Source organism: Drosophila nasuta, chromosome 2L (assembly GCF_023558535.2).
Source record: "Drosophila nasuta strain 15112-1781.00 chromosome 2L, ASM2355853v1, whole genome shotgun sequence".
NCBI classification, from domain to species: domain Eukaryota; kingdom Metazoa; phylum Arthropoda; class Insecta; order Diptera; family Drosophilidae; genus Drosophila; species Drosophila nasuta.
This window is the reverse complement of record NC_083455.1, coordinates 838966-859037: the sequence shown is the minus strand read 5'-3', so window position 1 is coordinate 859037 and position 20072 is coordinate 838966. Positions and strand designations below refer to the sequence as shown.

Below are 20072 nucleotides of genomic sequence, written 5' to 3'. Positions count from 1 at the left end.
TATTTGCAATGATCCATTTTAGCTAGAAGTATTTTATGAGCAAAGTTTATTAGAGCATGAGATGAGTGTAAATTTTTTTGTCACTTTAAATAGATTTTCCAACAATATTTAGAAGCCACATCTTATTTCTCTAATCTTTCAATTTGGTTAATAATATTATGGGAAAAAATAGTGACTCAGAAATCTATTTCGCCCATTGTATGACAAAAAAGTCAAATGATGGAGTATATGAGATGCAGCATCCGTTATCCGACGTCAAGCGGTGTAGTGGCAATTTTAATTATTTAGGACATTTGTATTTTACTTGTTGGCCATCAGTTAGAAATAAGCTTGAAACTGGCAAATATAATTCTCTTTTCATTTTCCTTTTCGCGTATTTTACACTTGAAAGGCTCTCATTGATGTCTATCAATGGACGGCTACTTTTAATACAGTAAATTAACTTTTGAACAATTTCGACAGCCGGACGACTCCCAAAGAAAACCTCAATGACGATTTGTTACCCTTTAACAGACATCACGAAAACACTCTATTGTCTCTTTATCTTGATAAGTAGCATTGTGCTAATTAATTTTAAATAAATTAAGTTGAACAAGAACTAATTCTCGTAGAAAACAACTTACTTTGAATGCTCAAATCAATATTTATATTAATAATTTATTCATGTATTATTACTGATTTGACATATTGTGGATAGTTTAAGAGAGAAGTTTTATTAAAGTTTTCCAAAATAAATAAAATTTACTCTCAATTATGGAGAGACATATATACACACATATATGTATAATAGTTTTGTGCGCGCAATTACATAGTTTCTAGTTTGAGAAGATCTGAATATGCTATGTCTACCTTTAAATGTGTTAATTTAAACAAAATTATGATCAATACTTAAGTATATTTGAAAACCGACCTCAAGTTTCACTCTAATAAACGACGTTAAAATACGAATATTTAAAAAGATTTAAGTAAACTGCACTGTTTTGCTTTTATTGAAGGTGGGTAACTTTCTAATTTGCTTATTTTTTATTTTTAACATCGTGATCTTGTGGAAATTCCTACAAATAACGTTGGCTTTTGAACTCTTAATTACATAAGCGATACCCCATTGTTATTAGAACTAGATAATTTTTACGACATCAAGTTGTGGTTCCTGATATTTAATAATATAATCCATAAATATATTTATGTTATGTCTTTACTAATTTATCCCTTTAATTATCATTTTACAACATCATTTAAATTGAGAAGTCTCTAGTTGAAGCTATTTCAAGTTTGCCTTTCTATAATCTCGATATTGACTGATTTATGATTTACGGAAATGGTAGCACCTTGCAAACTATTCAGCACAATATTAGCTCACAGACACCTTAAACTTTTCTCATTATATATCTCAACGCACAGGTTGCCAGGTGCTAACTTCCTGCCAGTTTCATCCTCCTACAACTCATGTACTTCCTGCAGCGCCTTATAAGGCCTTTCAACGCATCGGTTCCTTCAATGACTTCCGTCATCGCCGACACACTCGACGTGTCAATTTACATTTGCTTGTAATTACGGGAACAACACTGCGGATGATGTTGATGCAGAGAATGGGTAATGGTTAGGCCTAGGACCTGATGGAGGTGGCGCATAACTTTTATCACCCGCATCTGGTGACGCAACCACATCTACCTCTTGTGGCAAGTGCAATTTAGAAATTCAATTATATTTATATATTTTTATGCGGATTGCCTGGCCTCCCCTTGGAGCCAACTCTCCGACTCCCCGACTTCCCGTCTCCCTCCACCACCACCTCAGATGTCACTCGGAAACACTACAAATCAAGTGCCACGCACGCAAATTTCCTTTAATTAAAACTAAACTTTTAAGAGTTTGCCTTCGGCAACTGCATTGCACCTGCAGCTGCAGACAGACAAATACACTCACGCTGATCCCACATAAACACACACTCATTTACTCCAAACATGCCAGCTTCATTTGTATCTGTATCTGAGTCTGCATCAGCTTTTGCGCTCCTACTGCCAAGTACCACAAACTTGCATAAGACACTCAGGGTGGTATGAAGTTGGCATCTTACAGTTGTTCGTTGCAGGCAACCTAATGTTGGTTAAGTACATAACTTGCCAACAAGTGTACCTAAAATACGAGAAATTAGTGTGTAAATCCCCTAAAATAATGATGGTTGAGCTCGTAGCTGAAGTAGAGTTTTTACTGAGAAAACTCGCATTTTGTCTCTTTTGAGATTCTAAGATTATTAAGTAGTGGGGTTTTGTTTGTCTTGATTTTGATGAATTTCATAGGACTGACAAGTGATGCTAACTCAAAATGTAGCACAAAAAACAATCGACGTAATGAAGTATCATATACATACATATATTGTATGTTCGAACATCATTGTCCGTTTAAAAACAAATACGGAGAACTGATGCTTTAAATTTAAAGCATACATACACATATTTCTATAATATGAATTTAATAGTTGTCATCTCGAAGACAATAAACTATTTTAAGGCAACACAAAAGACATCATTTGTTCTGCTCTCGTCTCGATCTCAGTCATTAGCGGCAACGCAGAGCGCATCCTTTTATTTCTTCAAACATTATTTAGATCCTTTGCTCCATGTTTGTAGACTTTCTAACCATATCTCATACTCCTCGTTTCTTACATAACCATATAACCATATATTTAAATAATATTATTTTATCATTTATACTATCTAGCATATATAGTATATTATATGTTATGTACCATATATGTATATAGTGGCTAATTAATTTTATTGTGGTTGCTTGCGAACAAGTAATTAAGCTACAGTCATGTGTGTGCTTGGCTGAGATACCAGCTACCTATTTTCAATAAAACCGAAACTGTTTTTGAAATATACCAAATTAGTATACCGAAAATTATCCTTTTTTATATTGTTATAGAGTACAAAATATTCCAGATTGTCTACCAAAGCAACTAAGACCCGACTGCAGCATCTGTTTTTTGCCATATGGGCATTTCCAGGAAAAGGTCCACTACGATCTAAATAAAAAATGTAATTCATTTTTATTTGTTTGAATGTATTTATCGTTTGTTATTTGTAAAATAAATAAAACTTTAGAAATACTAGAAAACGACCCCATATCTTAGAAAGTACTAGCCACATGTCCCGGACTTAAGAATTTTACAGAATTAAATTACGTGTGCGATGCAGTGTTTTTTTTTACCCGCTACCCATAGGGTAGAAGGGTATTATAACTTTGTGCCGGCAGGAAATGTATGTAACAGGTAGAAGGAGGCATCTCCGACCCTATAAAGTATATATATTCTTGATCAGCAGCAACAGCCGAGACGATCTAGCCATGTCCGTCTGTCCGTATGAACACCTAGATCTCAGAGACTATAAGAGATATACCTACAGCATTATACGACAGCATTTGTTATGTTTGCACGCAGATCAAGTTTGTTTCAAATTTTTGCCCCGCCCACTTCCGCCCCCGCAAATCAATAAAATCGAATAACAAGCGTAATTTTGAAGCTACAGCTGCGAATTTTGGTGTATACAATAACATCCATAGTAGCTATGATTTCTGAAAATTTGGTTGCGATCAGATAAAAAGTTATTAAAGAAATAGTATGGGCAAAAACGCCTACTTACTAGTGGTCTTCGTTGCTTTGGCAGACAAACTGGTATATTGTGGCGTATATTTTGGTATATTTTGAATGTGGTACTATATCGATATAACAAACACACAGTTTGGTATATTTTTAGTATATTTGTATTTTTTGGTATATTTTGAAAAATTACCGCAATATTTTGCTTTCATTCAAAATGGGTAGCGGGTATCTCACAGTCGAGCAAACTCGACTGTAACTTTCTTACTTGTTGGTACATGCAATTATACATAATTATAGTTTGTATGATTCTTGAAACTTTGCTTGCCGTCCAATAAAAATTGTAGAAGTTATCTAACAAATAAATTTATTTACGACTTCTGGAGATGAATCTTTACTTTATATATTATTATATTTTGTACTCTATATTATATTATGTACTCTATAGTATATTTGAAATGTTGTGTTAATGTTAATATGTGTATTTATATATTAATTATTTTGTTTTTACTTTAGTACTGTAGGTTACTTACTTGTCTAATATTAATGTTATGCAACATATAATATCCTCGAGTTCATTTTTAAGTACCTAAAATTACCAAGCCAAATAATTTTACATTTAGTTGAAAAAGTTGAAATTTTCGCCTCTAGATTTTTCAGTAGTATCTCTCTTTGAATATAACATTCTATCATTGAATTAACTGACAATCGAATATTTATTGAAAACACAAGAGCATTTCATTACACTCGGATAACAGACTTAACCAGCAAATCTCTCAAAGCATACCAAAATTTGGTATAGACACATCCGAGGCACGTTGTCTTACTTTTGGCATCATTATTTAACCCAGCGAGATAAATATAAGTTGTCTACGCAGAGGCAAGCGATTTGCTGCTTTATGGAATTGTTAAAGATTGGCGAAAAGATTAACATAAGGCGGTCTGACGGATGCATACAATCCGTAATAGTTGGCTTAAAGAGTATCGATCGTCAAGTGGTTACCGTTGAATGGACTGAAGGTTCCAAGATTAAAGGCAAGGAGGTAGCCTGGAGTGCTGTACTAGAATTGAATCCGTCTGTGGGAAAAAGGAAGGTTAAGATTGTGGAGAAGATACCCTCAAAAGTCGAGACAAAAGCGCAGAGCTCTCCAAACTATTATATGTATCGTAAGAAAATCGCAAACAGCCCTTATAAGAAACGTCTTCGTGGTGTTAGTAAATCCGATATGGTCATGACTCCAACATCCATTGTAAAGCAATCAAACCCACCTGGGGACAACTCGATTTTGAATCAGTCGAGTTCCTCGAGCCTCGTGCCCCGTTCAAGTGTTGTCCGTGAGATCGAACGGTTGAAGGAGCAACGGGAACTTCGCCGTGCTCTTCAGGATGAACAGCGGCGAGAACGCAGTGCATTGAAGAGCAAAGATCCAAATAATCCCAACTGGGAAGTGGCCCTAATGGTGCGCACTTATCGTGAGCAGTTACAATTGAATCCGTTGCGCTATTTTAATCCGCACTTAGCTCGAGTTCAACAGATTACCGTGTGCGTTCGAAAGCGGCCAATGAGTCGACGCGAACTGCAGGGCAAGGCTGTGGATATTATCTCAGTGCCAAATCGTGATTCACTGATCGTTCACGAACTACGCCACAAAGTGGACTTGACCAAGTTTCTGGAGCATCACAAGTTTCGCTTCGACTACACTTTCGATGAGGAATGCAGCAATATGCTGGTCTACGAGCACACTGCTCGTCCGTTGATTCTCACTATGTTTGAGGGCGGTAATGCCACTTGCTTTGCCTATGGCCAGACGGGAAGTGGCAAAACCCACACTATGGGTGGCGAGTTTCGTGGCAAGACCCAAGACTGTACTACAGGCATTTACGCCCTTGCCGCTAAAGATGTCTTCTCGGAGCTGGCCAAGCCCAAGTACCGCGATCAAGGCGCTACTATCACTTGCAGTTACTTCGAAATCTATGGCAGCAAAGTAAGTTTATTACAACATCATTTATATTGAATACATTATTTCAATAATTCAATTCGAACAGGTCTTCGATTTGCTGTTGCCAGATAAGCCAATGCTTCGTGTACTGGAAGATGGCCGTCAGCAAGTAGTGATTTGTGACTTGACCCAAAGACCAGTTACCAAAGTCGAGGAAGTGCTTAGCATCATTGAACAGGGAAATCGGGAGCGCACATCCGGCCAAACTTCTGTGAATATTAAGTCATCGCGATCACATGCAGTCTTCCAAATGTCGCTTTTTGTGCCTGGTCAGGCTGAAGCCTGCGGCAAGTGCTCCTTTGTCGATTTGGCCGGCAATGAACGTGGTGCGGACACACAGTCTGCCAGTCTTCAGACACGCCGCGAGGGAGCCGAGATTAATAAGTCCCTGTTAGCTCTCAAGGAGTGTATTCGAGCATTGAGTCGACATTCAAGTCATTTGCCTTTTCGTGGCTCAAAGTTGACCCAAGTGCTGCGTGATTCATTCATTGGGGGCCAACAGAATAGGACCTGCATGATAGCTATGATATCACCTAGTTTGAGTTCCGTGGAGAACTCTTTAAATACGCTGCGGTATGCGGATCGTGTTAAGGAATTGATAGCTAAGGAGGATGATCCAGGAGAGGTTAGTTGCAGTCAACCATGTTCAGATGGAGGTGGAAAGAGTTCTGAAATGGATGATGACCTGCAGCCACATATGGAGCAAAGCTCTTCTGAATTCAAATACAATACAGATACGGAATCGGATGATTCTGAGTCCGACATCATGAATAAGTCCAACGGATTTATGGACTTTTCTTCTAGCCAAATTGCAGAGTTTAACATTTCATTCAATGAAAGTGACAGTCACCCGGACATTAGTGAGATCGATAGTGAAAGAAAAACTGATCAACATTACATTGAAATGGAAGATGTGTTGAGGCAACACGATGTGCTCTTTGAGTTCTTCCTTAGTTTCAAACAGAAGTATGACAAGGTCTCTTCTGAGACTTCATCATTAAAGAAAGGTATGCTTGTCTCAAAGTTTTTGATGGATGCAGAGACGACATTACGTGAACTGGAGAGTGCCGTAAAGCATACTCAGCATATGGTCACCAGCTTCAATTCACAGCAATACTTTGATGATGGGGATGAGGATCAGGGCGCAGAGAACATCGAGATGTAATAGAAGGTATTCATATTTTATTTATTTTGTATGACACATCATTGTATTGCTTTTTAGCTGAGCTCGTCTAAATATATGTAAATATAGTTACATAAATGTAAATGATAAGCTCAGAACAAAGGCAGCTTTTGCCGAAAACTGCAATCGTTATTTCGTCAAACACTGAAACGATCAAAATTGAATATATATTTTTTTGTATCTGCCGGAAGTGCACTTGAAAAGAACTTTCTATTCTGTCCTGGAATGGGCATAGTCTCCAAAAAGTTTTGCTTTACATTGAAGCAAATATTTCATGAAATATGAATGTGAGCTGGAGCTGGATATTAGAGTGGGTGGCAGAAACGCAAACATCTATGAGATTGCAGTCAATTGCTCATTGACTTGGCACAAGATGCCTCGACTTTTTAGCTACCCGACTTTCTGAGTTATCCCAGTTCCGGGTGCAGAGTGCTCAGTCTTAAGCCCTGCTAACATGCCAAGGACCAAATGCAGCTGGGACGACGACGACGACGACGATGAAGATGGCTAAGATGGACGCCGAAAGATGAGAACGTTAGAAACAAAGTTCTAGGCGTGGAATGAGATTTGAGTTTGGGGGAAGTGGGGACTTTTGGGTTAGTTGGGAGTTTAGTTTACGTGTGCGAGGATTTCAAGCTGTGCGCGCACATAAGTTTACGGCTTAAGCATGTGAAATTCATAAGAGCAGCAGCTGGATTGCAGACCCTAACACAACTGTTGTAAGTTCTAACCCTTGCCACCTACTCCTACTCTCATACATATCCACGTTTTCACCTGTACTCTCATAAGCCACCGCCGTCGCGGCACTCTAATGCATAGTCAACCTCCTAAATAACCCCAAACGAACCACAACGAGCCAAAAACGCATGCACAGCAACTCAAAAAGTTGCCGTATGAAAAGTTTTAAATTAAACGAACTTGGATTTAGCTTCTTCAATTTTTTTTCTGTGAATCCACGTACGATATGAGTATATTTAAACAAGATATATATTTTATTTTTGATGCAAATGTGTAAAATGTAAATACAACCTCGTCATCCTCAACCCCAGACTCGAGCATCACAAATGTTCAGGATTTAAAGCAGATGGATATACAATGTTACGAAGATGGCTTTTGAACAAATATATATATAATTTTATAATTGATATTTTATTTTACTTCAAACTATCCAGCTTGGAATTGACCTCTTTTGCACACTGAGAACTTGATAAAACTACTAACATTTTAAAAAATTAAAAATCGTAAAGTTTGTACCTCTTCCGTAAGGTTTCATTTTGTTGTGATCATTGAAAATTGTATACATTAAATAAAACAAAATACAGTCTCTAAAATAAAATATTCTTAAAATCAAATTATTAAAACTAAAAACATTAAAAATAGCAATTGAAATATCCAAAAAATCTATCTAGACGTCAGTTTTTTCGCTCATAGCCCAATTAGTTGAGCTATTGCAATGCGTTCACTATTGTGGACTGATGAGGAGGTTTTGGGTTTCTATGATCAGTTTTTTAAATAAATACATACAAATACTTCTTACCTGTTGTACTGTAAGTAACTGCTGAAATCTAATAAATTAGTGCAAGCAACATAATGTTATATTTTGTAATCTTATAATAAAGTTTTTAAAGGTCTTAAAATTATACGATTTTTAATTTATTAAATAAAACTTGGAACTTTATTAAATATTCTTGAAAGATCCATTTGCGTATCTTACAATTTTGTTCTTATGTATGCATATATGCATTTAATTCAGAGTAACTTTTTACTTGATTTTGTACTTTCCTGGGCTTTCTAAGAAATAAAATGCACAAAATTTTATTTTTTATTTTACTATTATTTTGTCATGCAACGCAAATCATGCTGATTTGCTTAAAACTTTGAATCGGTTTGGTTGATATTTAATTTTTTATTATTCTTGTAGATCTACTACCCATATGAGCAAGATATTTCACAAGTTCCGCAAATTTTAGAGTCACGATTTTTGGTAACCTTTATGACAACAAATTTGTCACGGAAATAAAAAAAAACAAGTAAGAAAGCTACAGTCGAGTGTACTCGACTGTGAGATACCCGCTACCCATTTGGAATAAAAGAAATATATTTTGCGGTATTTTCTCAAAATATACCGAAAATACTGCAAAAATACTAAAAATATACCGAATGGTATATTTGGTATATCGACATAGTACCGCATTCAAAATATACCATAGACGGCACAATATACCAGATTGTCAGCCAAAGCAACTCAGACCCCTAGTAAGTAGGCGCTTTTGCCCATACAAAAGTATTTCTTTAATAACTTCGACAATTTTTATCTGATTGCAACCAAATTCAGGAATCATAACTACTATAGTTATTATTGTATATACCAAAATTCGGAACTCTAGCTTTAAAATTACGCTTGTTATTCGATTTTTTTGATTTGCGGGGGCGGAAGTGGGCATGGCAAAAATTTGAAACAAACTTGATCTGCGTGCAAACATAACAAATGCTGTCGAAAAAAAATTATAGCTCTATCTCTTATAGTCTCTGAGATCCAGTGTTTCATACGGACAGACACACAGACGGACAGACGGACATGGCTATATCGTCTCGGCTGTTGACGCTGATCAAGAATATATATACTTTATAGGGTCGGAGATGTCTCCTTCTACCTGTTACATACATTTCCTGCCGGCACAAAGTTATAATACCCTTCTACCCTATGGGTAGCGGGTATAAAAAACAAATTAATGGCCATCCCACTCAAATATTTGAGTATTAGATAAATTAAACTATTAAAAAAAATCGAAACATTCATTGCCTATTTGCCTATATTGCTTAACTTTTCCGATATGAGTGCGGAATAAAAGGTTGTCTATTTTTTGGAATATGGAACTGCAGATTTAGTATTGACATGCTTAATTTATTTGTGCTGGGAACTGCGGAAGGAAATGACGCCGAAAGGTTTTAAATCTTTTTTTGGCTATAATTAAGGATGAGAAGTTCATTTCTCATTGCCAACCTTGAACATGGGAAAATTTGCTATATAAATGCTCCTATGATTAAGAAACTCTTTTTTGTTGAAAAAAAAAAACTGCAGAGCTCTAAAAGTAAAAAGTACTGCGTGCTTAAGATAATTGTGTTTTGGGCTAGAAACTCTAATAGAATATAATTTGGGCAAAATTATTGAAAATTGACGGTAATTGAAATGAATTTGAACAAATTTGAATGTATAGCCATGTGTCGTGATGGGCAACCATCAAAACATCGAAAAGTGTTGAGGCCAGACTTTGGGTTTAGCAACACGCGACAGAGAAACGTGCTCTTCAATGGTAGCTAGCTAAAAGGACTTTGCAATTTGAATGGTAAGTCAAAAAGCGTCTATTAGGCATTTTACTCAAGCTGTGGAAATTACCGGCACGTTCTCTATGATTATAGACAGGGATGTGGATTTTTGGTGTTGCAAGATTTAAGGATTTACTTGGATGAACATTACACGCAAACGTTACTTAAGACACGTCGATCAATTGATTTAAAATATTTAAATTATTCTATGATGTGGATAACTATTTATTTGTATAGAGGTGCGAAATATTAATTATTATCGCGAAAAACGATTTGCAAATAAATTAGTTTTTTAAACAAGTGCCAACCGCGTTTAGTTTATGAGTTTTAACCCAAATGCTAAATCGTACATAGAGCTAATTTATATATTGTTGGAATTTACTCTTTTAAATTGATAAACATGTTTTTTCTGGATAAAAAAGGCAGTTTAAATATATTAAATGAAGGATAAAATGTAACTATTTTAAAATGAAAAAGAGCATAAAAAACGACACAAGCGCGTGTCTGCTGCTCTTGATGCTCAACTGTTGCGTGGGTTGCTAAACAAACTCAATATATATAATAAAAAATTAACTGCAAGTAAATGAGCCAAATAAATTCATTTACCGCTTACTCGCGTCTTTGGTGCTGCAATCCCCAGCGAGTCCTGGGTGTCTCAACTGCACCTTCTATCCTGACACGTATCCAGTAAACTCAATTGTCGGCGGGGTGGCCAGAGGGAAAAGCTAAATGCAGACTGAACTTGTACTTGTTACTTGCGCAGCCAAGTTGCCAAGAGGGCAAGAATAAACCAAACAAACTAAATAAGCTGAACGACTAAAAGTCGACGGTCGAGGGTTTGTCTGACTCGCACTTTATCCCCTGCTTACAATTGCAGGTGGTGTCTGCTCTTGACAATATCAGCGCTCACACTATAGCTGACTGGCTTCGGTTTACTTGGCTCATGTCTTGCTACTATCAAAAATATATATTGTATTTATATTGCAAGCAAGTAAACGTAAATTTCAACTTTAGCACTCATATGTGAGCAACTAAGGATAGTGCATAAGTAGTTGGTGGTTTGAACGAAAAATTAATAAAACGTGTATATGGTTTTCTTTCTTTGTATGGTTTTAAAACATAGGTTCTTAAAACTTTTCTTTGTATGCTATTAGGACATAGGTTTTTAAAACTGTTTATTTTCTTCAAAATTATAAAGTAAAGTTCGTGGAAAGAGTAAATATTACATATCGACAGATCCATCGAAAGTGTCTAGTTGGTATGGATAACCATTATAAAAATCTGCTTCCAGCTGTGGTTGGTTTATTAAATTGATTTCGGAAATTGATGGTGGTTGGGGTTCTATTCGATCACCGAATGCTTGCTCATGCTCTTCCAAGTCATATCCGAATTCAGGAGGAAGCGGTTGCTCAAAAATATTGCCGAAGTCGTTGCCAAAATATCCTTGCTGCTCTCCTCCAAAACCAGGCCAAGCCCATTGAGCGTGAGTTAATGTGAACATTGTTGTCAAAAGCAAAATATAATGCTAAACAATTGTTGATTATTCAAATTTATAAAATATCAGATTATAATTGAATACTTGAGATGTCTTACACAATTTTTCATGTTTGCTCGAAGTTTGTAGCTTAACGTAGATTTCACGACTGTGGTTAGTCACAATTTTAGTTCTATTTATACGCACAAAAGAAAGAAGGAAATGATATTTAGAGTCATAGAAACTGGTTAGAAATTAGGCTACTCTCTACCTGTCCATTTGTATTTTTCAGCATACTGGTTTTTCTTAAGACGTTTAAGCCGCAGGGATGATACAAAAGTTAGAATGATCAATAAAAAGTGTAGAGTTTCAAGATATGATTTTCAAGAAACCCATTTAAAAAAAGTTTTGTTTTCAAAAAATTCATTTTATGATCGAAATTATCGATATCATTTACATTCTCTGAAACATTTTCATCAGAGTTGCAGAGTTGCACCTGACTAAGGTTCAGTGACCGAGAGACCAGTTTTGGGGTTCAATGAATGAAATTATAATAAGCTAGCAGCTTGACTCCTTAAATCATTGGATCTGTATAGACATTGAATTGAGTATGCCACATAGTTTCGTATCATAGTGGTAATGTTGGACCAATTTTTTTGGCCAATTGCGTTCATGGCTAACTGTTATTGTCAAAAGTTTCGCTGGGAATATGACTCAGTTAAGAGTAAAAATGACCCAAAACTTTAATGAGTCGGTTGTTGAAGAGTTTGGCATGGTGTTTGGTCGGGAATTAGCAAAGAATTGGCTCTTAGCTGTTTTCCCATCGAAACCGTTAAACGTTAAACCTTTGGCGCTATCCTCTGTTCCCAGCTTGCAGGATCTGCTTAAAATGACTTTCTCTTTGTGGCGCTTTCGGGCACTTTGACACTTTGGGCTCGTTGGCAGAGAGTGTTCTTATGGTTGTATTCGCACAGAGCTATTGCCCTGGTGTGGTGTTTAGGCAACAACAACAACAATTGCAATAACAACAACAGTAATAATAATAACAACAACAACAAGAATACGAACAAGAACAAGAACAAGAACAATACAAACGCAACATTCGCAACTAAACAACTTTTTAATTGCAATTAAATACGTAACAAGTTTTTAGTTGAAAGAGCGTTGAGCTGCGCTGAGCGAATCCACAAAACTTGGCTCGGGTCCTTTTTGTCTCTTCACAGTTTTCACAGTGGCCATTGTTGCCATTCTCGTTGTTGTGTCTGTTGTTTTTCTTGTTATTCTTGTCTTGTTCTTTTGTCATTCTTGCTGTTGCGGTTTGCTATCGAAGTCAGTTATCTGGAAATACTATATGAAATTGCCTTTGTCTATGCGCTATATATGTATAAGAGTACCGTACTATACGAATATGTGCATGTACATATGTTTGTGCGTGTGTGTGTGTATGTGTTGCACGAAATTGAGTTGCGCGCTTTGGGGTTTTAATTGGTAATTGTTGGCTGGGGTAACGTTTGACGCTGATGACAACTTCTCCCCAAAGAGCATGAGATTATATTGGAGTGCTTAATGGCTGAAGAGGATAAGAAGGGTTACGGAATGGTTTACATTTGAATCCTTTTAGCCGGTAAGCCGCATACTTGCCATGCTTTTGCAATTTAACATTTTAAATTCTTCGATTTAGTGTCCGACTTATCTCATTAATTTAAGGAGTTCCATTTTATTTGAGGCATACATTCAATCTTTAAAAACATCCATTATTAAAGGGAATATTTATATATATATATTATATATAGTGGATATTATTATTTGATGATAAAACAATAATATTTTGGGTGCTGCTCATAATTAAGTAAACGATTGTTTAAACTCCATGAAAATGGATTTCTCAGATTTCATAAAAGTATTTTTTAAGAATTTTAAAATTACACAATCCAATGCAAGTATTGTCAAGATAAACTGCTAGTTTGAAAAAAGTAACAAAGCTAAAATCGAGTGTGCTCGACTGTGAGATACCTCCTACTCATTTAAGATAAAAGTAAAACAGTGTGATACTATTCTTAAAATATAGCAAATTAATGTACCACAAAAATTTTAATATATGGCAAATGCTATAGTATAGTACTACATTCAAAATATACCATAGAGTGCAAAATACACCAGATTGTCAGCCAAAGTAAACAAGAAACTTTTGTATGGGCAAAAACGCCTACTTACTAGGGGTCTTAGTTGCTTTGGCTGACAATCTGGTATATTGTGCCTTCTATGGTATATTTTAAATGCGGTACCATATGGATATACCAAATGGTATATTTTTAGTATTTTTACAGAATATTCGGTATATTTTGAGAATAATACTGCAAAATATATTTCTTTTATTCAAAATGGGTAGCGGGTATCTCACAGTCGAGTACATTCGACTGTAGCTTTCTTACTTGTTTTTTAATACAAAAGTTTTTCTTAAAAAACTTATATTTTTTTTATCTGCTCGCATCCAAATTTTTGGGAAACATAAAGACTATATCTATTATTGTAAGTAACAAGATTCTAGCGTAGAAAAAAAACTATTATTAAATTTGTGTCGATTTGCGGGGGCGGAAGTGGGCGTTGCAAAAATTTGAAACAAACTTGATCTATCTCTAATAGTTTCAAAAAAATAGGTGCTAGGACGGACAGACGAGTATGGCTATATCGTCTTGGCTAATGATGCTGATTAAGAATATATGTAAATATGTACATTATGGGATCTGCCGTTCTACCCTATGGGTAGTGGGTATAAAAAGTTTTCGCATAATACATATCCAAGCCAGTATAGACTCGCACTCATTTTTTCTTTCTCGCCGGCTGCATAGGAATTCAGATTAACTCATAGGTGTACCATATGGACAGACAGACAGACATACAAACGGACAGACAGATAGACGGGCGGCTGTTGATGATGGTCAGGAATATGTATACTTTATGAGATGCCTCCTTATACATAATACCCATCTACCCTTATGGGTATAGGGTATATAAAGTCTATTCATATGATGATTATTGTAGAATACCCCCTCTCCCCATATAACCCAATTTCTGACGGGCTTGTTTTTACTCAAAGTGAATACCGAGAATCTCTTACCTGTTGTTGTTCAATTTGCAAACCACTCATATGATATTTATGCCTGCAACTTGTGTATTATTTCTAGAGGCAAAATGAAATTTGATTATAAATTCAACTGCAATAACTAAGCTTTGCATCACTTTCAGAGAGTTTTGAGTAGTTGAACGGCTTTTATCTAAACACCGCTGCCCCACATGTCAGTCTGTCTTCTCTTGACATATGTTATGTGAGTGGAAGAGAACAATTGTCAGATTCACGATTCAGACGAAACGTTATTCTGGATCTGGAGTATTGGAACGGAGACATCATCAGTTTTATGTTACATTTATATTATTCCATTTGACTATATCTATCCCTCTTCAATCGCTACCTCTTTCTTTTGCTTTGTTTTGCTGTCAGTTAAGGCCAGTTTGTCCATTGTTGGTAATTATTCAGATTTTGGCTGCATTTCATGCATAAATAATTTTTGAAATTACTACACAAAACTATAAATGCAAAGGCATACAGCTGTCATCTCTCGGATGGGCACTAAAATGCAGATGGCTGTCATTAGGGCAGATGTCTGACCACTCTCCACTCCCCACTACCCTCTCTCCACTTCCTCTATCTCAACTTTTCGACCGACCACTGACTTCATGTGTAATTTAATCAAGTTATGTGAGAAGGAAATGCCCGAAGGCTTCCTAACATTGCTTTCGTTCGCTGCCTTTTTTTTGGTACCTTCTCCAAATATATGCAAAAATTACGTTGACTCACAACTTTTGCGACGCGGTCTTTATGCAAATAGCCAGGCAAATTAGTAAAAACCGCGGTCAGGTAAGAAAAGAAAGAACAGAGCACATCAACTTAAAGGTGCGGTTCAAGTCGATGCCCTCCCCAATGACCTTAGCCTCGAGGTAAGTACTCGTCATAAAGTTTCATTAGAGTATAAGTAAAGCGGCGATAGCTACAACAACGCTTACATCGTCACCGGAGGCAACAAGAAACTCAATGTTTCCATCTTTTAATTTGTATTTAAATGAAACGGTAGATCAAGAGACAATTGCATTGACAAGGAGAACGACAACCGAAGTCAAAATGAGAACCTACCGCGGCAAAGACACGGACATGTCGTGGAAGTGCTCACCGTTTTATTATTCTTTTACCAGGGAAAAGATACTTTCAACAACAAAAATTCTAACTAAATATACATCGATATCTTGATGAAAATATTAATAAGCCTTTTCGATTGGGTATTAGACATTGAAACAACTAAAAAATCAAGTTTGTAACCCGCTACTAATAAGGTAAAAAGTTATTACTACTTTGTCACAGCTAGAAACTATAAGTAAATATATTTTGATTTTCTCAAAAAAAAATTGTTGTCATTTTATTATGAAGATTTAATTTAGTTTTACATTCGCGCGCACATGTAAATAGAGGGGGGACTGAACTTCAATATATTTTAAGTGTTCTTAAGTTAAATAACTGATGAAATTACGGATAGAGATGCAATGCAAGTCAAAACTTTGTCCGATTATCAATAAATCTTACAATAAGCTTAACAGAGCCAAACAAGTTCCCATGTTTGTGAGACAACAAACTTTGGACTAGTTCACACCCATCTATCCGGAATTCCGGCTTGGCCTTTTGGTCACCCCATGTCCCGTTGCCTTTGCCTTTCCCGTGGCCGTTGCCGTTGACGTTGCCATCGCCTTTTGCCTTTGGCAATGCTATTTTCTACTGCAGCAGTAAAAATGACTGCACACAGCTGTGTTTCATGGCTCTGCGACGTTGCGGCAGTAAGATTTTATTAGCGGTGGTATTAGCAGCGACAGCGCGACCACCATCTCCACTAACAAAGCAGCGAAAGTAGAAGCAGAAGCAGAAGCAGTAGGGCCAGCGGCCCAGCACAGTGGTGGTCGTTGCATATTAATGCAGGCATAAAAATATTTACAACTTTTTTATGCTGCAGAATTTTTGGCAAATTTAATATAATTTTTGGTCATTTAATGAGACCATTCAAAAATGTTTTCCGTCAACTCATCAGAAATACTTGGCTTCAAGGGTGGATGAGGGTGGATACCTTGCAGGCACAACAAGTGTTTCAACCATAATGGGCTCAAACTCTCGTTGCTGTTGGCCAACTCATAAAAATTGGCACAACAAAACATTATGCTCACACAAAGTCAAACAAATAGCTATTAAATGGGATGCCTAGTCGGCATTTCCATAGGTCGACCAACCGACCACTGTGCCAAGCCCAGTTTTACATTTTATCCGGGAACTGAGAACTTGGGATGCTTTTTGTCTTTCGTCTAATCCAACTGGCGGCTCGCACATTCCAATTCTGGTTTCTGTCATGTGCAAAAGATGGTGGGCGGGCTATAAGCGAAAGGATTATACAAATAAAAATAAAGGCCAGACCAGGGCTAGGGCGGGCCGACTAGGCAAGAAGTGTTATAAATTTGGGACAGCAGGTGAAAACAATTTCGTCCATAAACTTTTCGCTTAGCAGTGCCCACCCTCTCGATCCACCAAGGAAGTTTTTCTGGCCTCGCTTTTCGGCAAATGCGGTTGGACACAAAACATATTAAGAAGCTCACCGTGGGCCTTCTGAGCAAAGCAAAAAATATTGAGAGAATAATACTCGGGAGAACTTATACCCGTTTATAATAAAGTAAAAAGGTATTATTACTTTGTAATCGAAACTATAAGTATATATAGTATACATTCTTGATCAGCATTAACCGCTTAGGCGATATAGCCATCTTTATTGTGGATAATAGGAAAGTTAGCAAAATTTCAAACTTAAACTCTTGATATTCAGTACATATAATAATACCTGCTTTCTTTATGATTCTTGAAAACTTGATTGGTATCAGATAAAAACTAAGACGTTTAAGTAAACATTTTATATTGCCAAAAAATAGGTTCAGCTGTCGCTGTTAATTGCTTGATTTGACAATCTGGTATATTTTGTTATCTATTATATTTTTAAGTAATACATCAATATTTAAAATATACCGAAATTTTCATATTTTTGGAATATAAATTTGGCATCTTTTATCAATAGCGCTTTCGCACTGTTTTGCTTTTAGTGAAAATTGGATATCTCACAGTCGAGCACATTTAACTTTTATTTTTTCGTGTTTTGGATTGAGAAGAGAAAGTCAGTTAAACGAAACCAGCTAAAAGATTTACGCAAATGTTTGTGCTGGGTTAATAAAATTATTGTGTGGTTTCAAGAGACATCTGGAAATAAATACAATTATTGAGTAATTGCTTGTTATTGAGTTTTTTGAATAGAATAAATTTCAGCTGGCTCTTATGTTTAAAATAATAATATGTATGTCATGAATTATAAATACTGTTTCTAGGCAACAACTACCCAAATCCGGCTAAATATAATAATTGTATGGTTAAAGAAACTAAAAGCCAACAATAAAGCTGGCGGAAAGTGCTGCAATGACAGCCATTTCTCATGTTGGAAGTGTTTTTTATGGGCACGGAAATTAAAGTAATCATTTTTTTATTGCGCGAACAAACAAAGGCATTATATTTTACAACATTGCTGAACGAATAAAAAGAGGTGGAGACAAAAAGTAAGAAAGAGAGAGAGAGAGGGAGAAAGAGAGGGGGCGAGAGAGATAGAAATATAAAATGCAAACACAAACATATCAAGAGAATGGGAAAGAGCAAGGTAGGAAGTAGAAGCCGTGGCAAACCACAAAATGTGCTGAAGGACAATTGAGTGCAGAAATATGGCGCGCTTGAGAAACTTGCAAGCGGATACGACGTCCAAACAAGTAAGCAAACCGATCCCAATCTAACTGAACCGAACCGAACCAAACCGAACCCAGTCCGCGCTAACGAGAGCGAACCGTACCAAACTCAACAAAATCAGCGAAGCGGCCAGCGGTCGTTCGGAATCGGACCTAGACAAGAACAAAGACATTGGCAGCTGCCACAACGACAACAGCGAAATAAAAACATATAAAATCCCTAGAAAATTGCATTAAAATCTATGGAGTGTGCATAGAAACCCGCAAAACCCTATTCAACCCCACAATCGCACTAGATGGAGGCAGGGACACAACAGGAGTGGAGGCGGAGACCCATTATGAACTAGACAAGGGAGCACAAGAAGTAGAAGAAGGAAAATGCAGTGAGCTGTGGGCGGAGAATCCCCCTATTTTTCCATGACTCTTTTTCTCCATCTCTTCGATACTCCCTCTCCCTATCCCTCTCCCTCTCTGTCTTTCTGCCTCTGGTTTTGGTTTTCGGAACTACGAAACGGTAAATTCGAGAAAAATTAAGGGAAAAAGGATATGACGCCACATTGCAGCATGAACGCAAAATTGCGATTTTATTATATTTTAACAATGCACTTCGTTACGTGATTCCCACTAGAAATAGTTCTCATCGTTTTTGTCCTAGTCCATGTCTTTTACCCCAACTCCGTCGTCATTTTCACTCTCGTCCCAGTCCTGGTCCAGAGTCGAGTTGATTTCGTTACTCTCCAGCGAATCCCATAACCGAGTCAAGTGCTTAGAATAAACCAAAGCTGACCATGATGGTGATCCCTCCATAACTCTGTTATTTCTCTTCAAATTAATTTACTATTTATTATATCATTTCGGATTTTAATATGCCTATAAGCGTGCTGTACGCAGTATTAATTTACACATAACTTAAGGTCATCGTTAAGTTCAATTCGATTTAGTTTCACTGTAGCGTACGATAGAGTTAGGGAAGCATTGCAAGTTATTCTTTTAATAATAAATAATATATTAATATTCATCGCGAAGTGCAACAGTTTATTTTCTTCATTTCCAATTTGGATTTTATGTTAATGTTCTGTGAGGCGGAGACAACATAGAGAATCAACAACGCAAGTGTGAGAGACCTCTTGTCAGGTTTAATCTATCTCACAGTTGATCTCACTTTCAGTTAAAGCGAAACTGTACAACAGCGAGGTATCGTTAAGCTATACGAAATAAATTTTCTAAAAAAGACAAATATATCCGAGAAAGTATATTCGATATAACGACATACATTAAAAATTAATCTGATTAAAAGTGTAAAGGTTATTATTTGAGAAATAATCTTATTAGTCAAAAAACAGATGCTGCTGTCGTGACGTAGTTTGTATATATTTTGGATTTACTGGTATATCGACATACCAAATAAAGTGTTTGCAGCAGAAACGGCTACAACAACTTATTATAATCACTTGATAGCAATAGCAATTGTTACAAACTTATGACAACTCTAGCCTACCTTTTTAATGTGTTGAAATTCAGATATAACAGGTTACTTAGCTTTTAAAACACTTAATAATTGGATTTAAATGTTTCTTCAAGCATGATAAGTTTTAAAATTATTATTCTAATGGAGATGGAGAT

The 20072-nt window shown here is 36.4% G+C and overlaps 2 protein-coding genes and 1 long non-coding RNA gene across 4 annotated transcripts; 1 reads left to right on the top strand and 2 right to left on the bottom strand.

The window, feature by feature from the left end:
• The first annotated feature begins 4301 nt into the window (after positions 1–4301).
• LOC132798250 (kinesin-like protein Klp59C) lies at positions 4302–7972 on the top strand. Its single transcript, XM_060810036.1, has 2 exons — positions 4302–5586; positions 5648–7972. Exons 1-2 carry the CDS (start codon positions 4501–4503, stop codon positions 6764–6766), a joined length of 2205 nt encoding a protein of 734 aa, XP_060666019.1. The 5' UTR covers positions 4302–4500; the 3' UTR covers positions 6767–7972.
• Positions 7973–11266: 3294 nt separating this feature from the next.
• LOC132798365 (uncharacterized) lies at positions 11267–11778 on the bottom strand. Its single transcript, XM_060810186.1, has 2 exons — positions 11705–11778; positions 11267–11636 (listed from the first exon to the last, which is right to left on the bottom strand). Exons 1-2 carry the CDS (start codon positions 11714–11716, stop codon positions 11334–11336), a joined length of 315 nt encoding a protein of 104 aa, XP_060666169.1. The 5' UTR covers positions 11717–11778; the 3' UTR covers positions 11267–11333.
• A 921-nt stretch (positions 11779–12699) lies between these two features.
• Positions 12700–14815, bottom strand: LOC132798366 (uncharacterized). 2 transcript variants are annotated; one of them, XR_009633941.1, is made up of 4 exons: positions 14704–14815; positions 13223–13324; positions 12980–13155; positions 12700–12923 (listed from the first exon to the last, which is right to left on the bottom strand). It is a non-coding gene; the product is annotated as an uncharacterized LOC132798366 (long non-coding RNA). The 2 variants fall into 2 exon arrangements; XR_009633940.1 differs by having other exon boundaries at positions 12700–13155.
• Positions 14816–20072: the final 5257 nt, after the last annotated feature.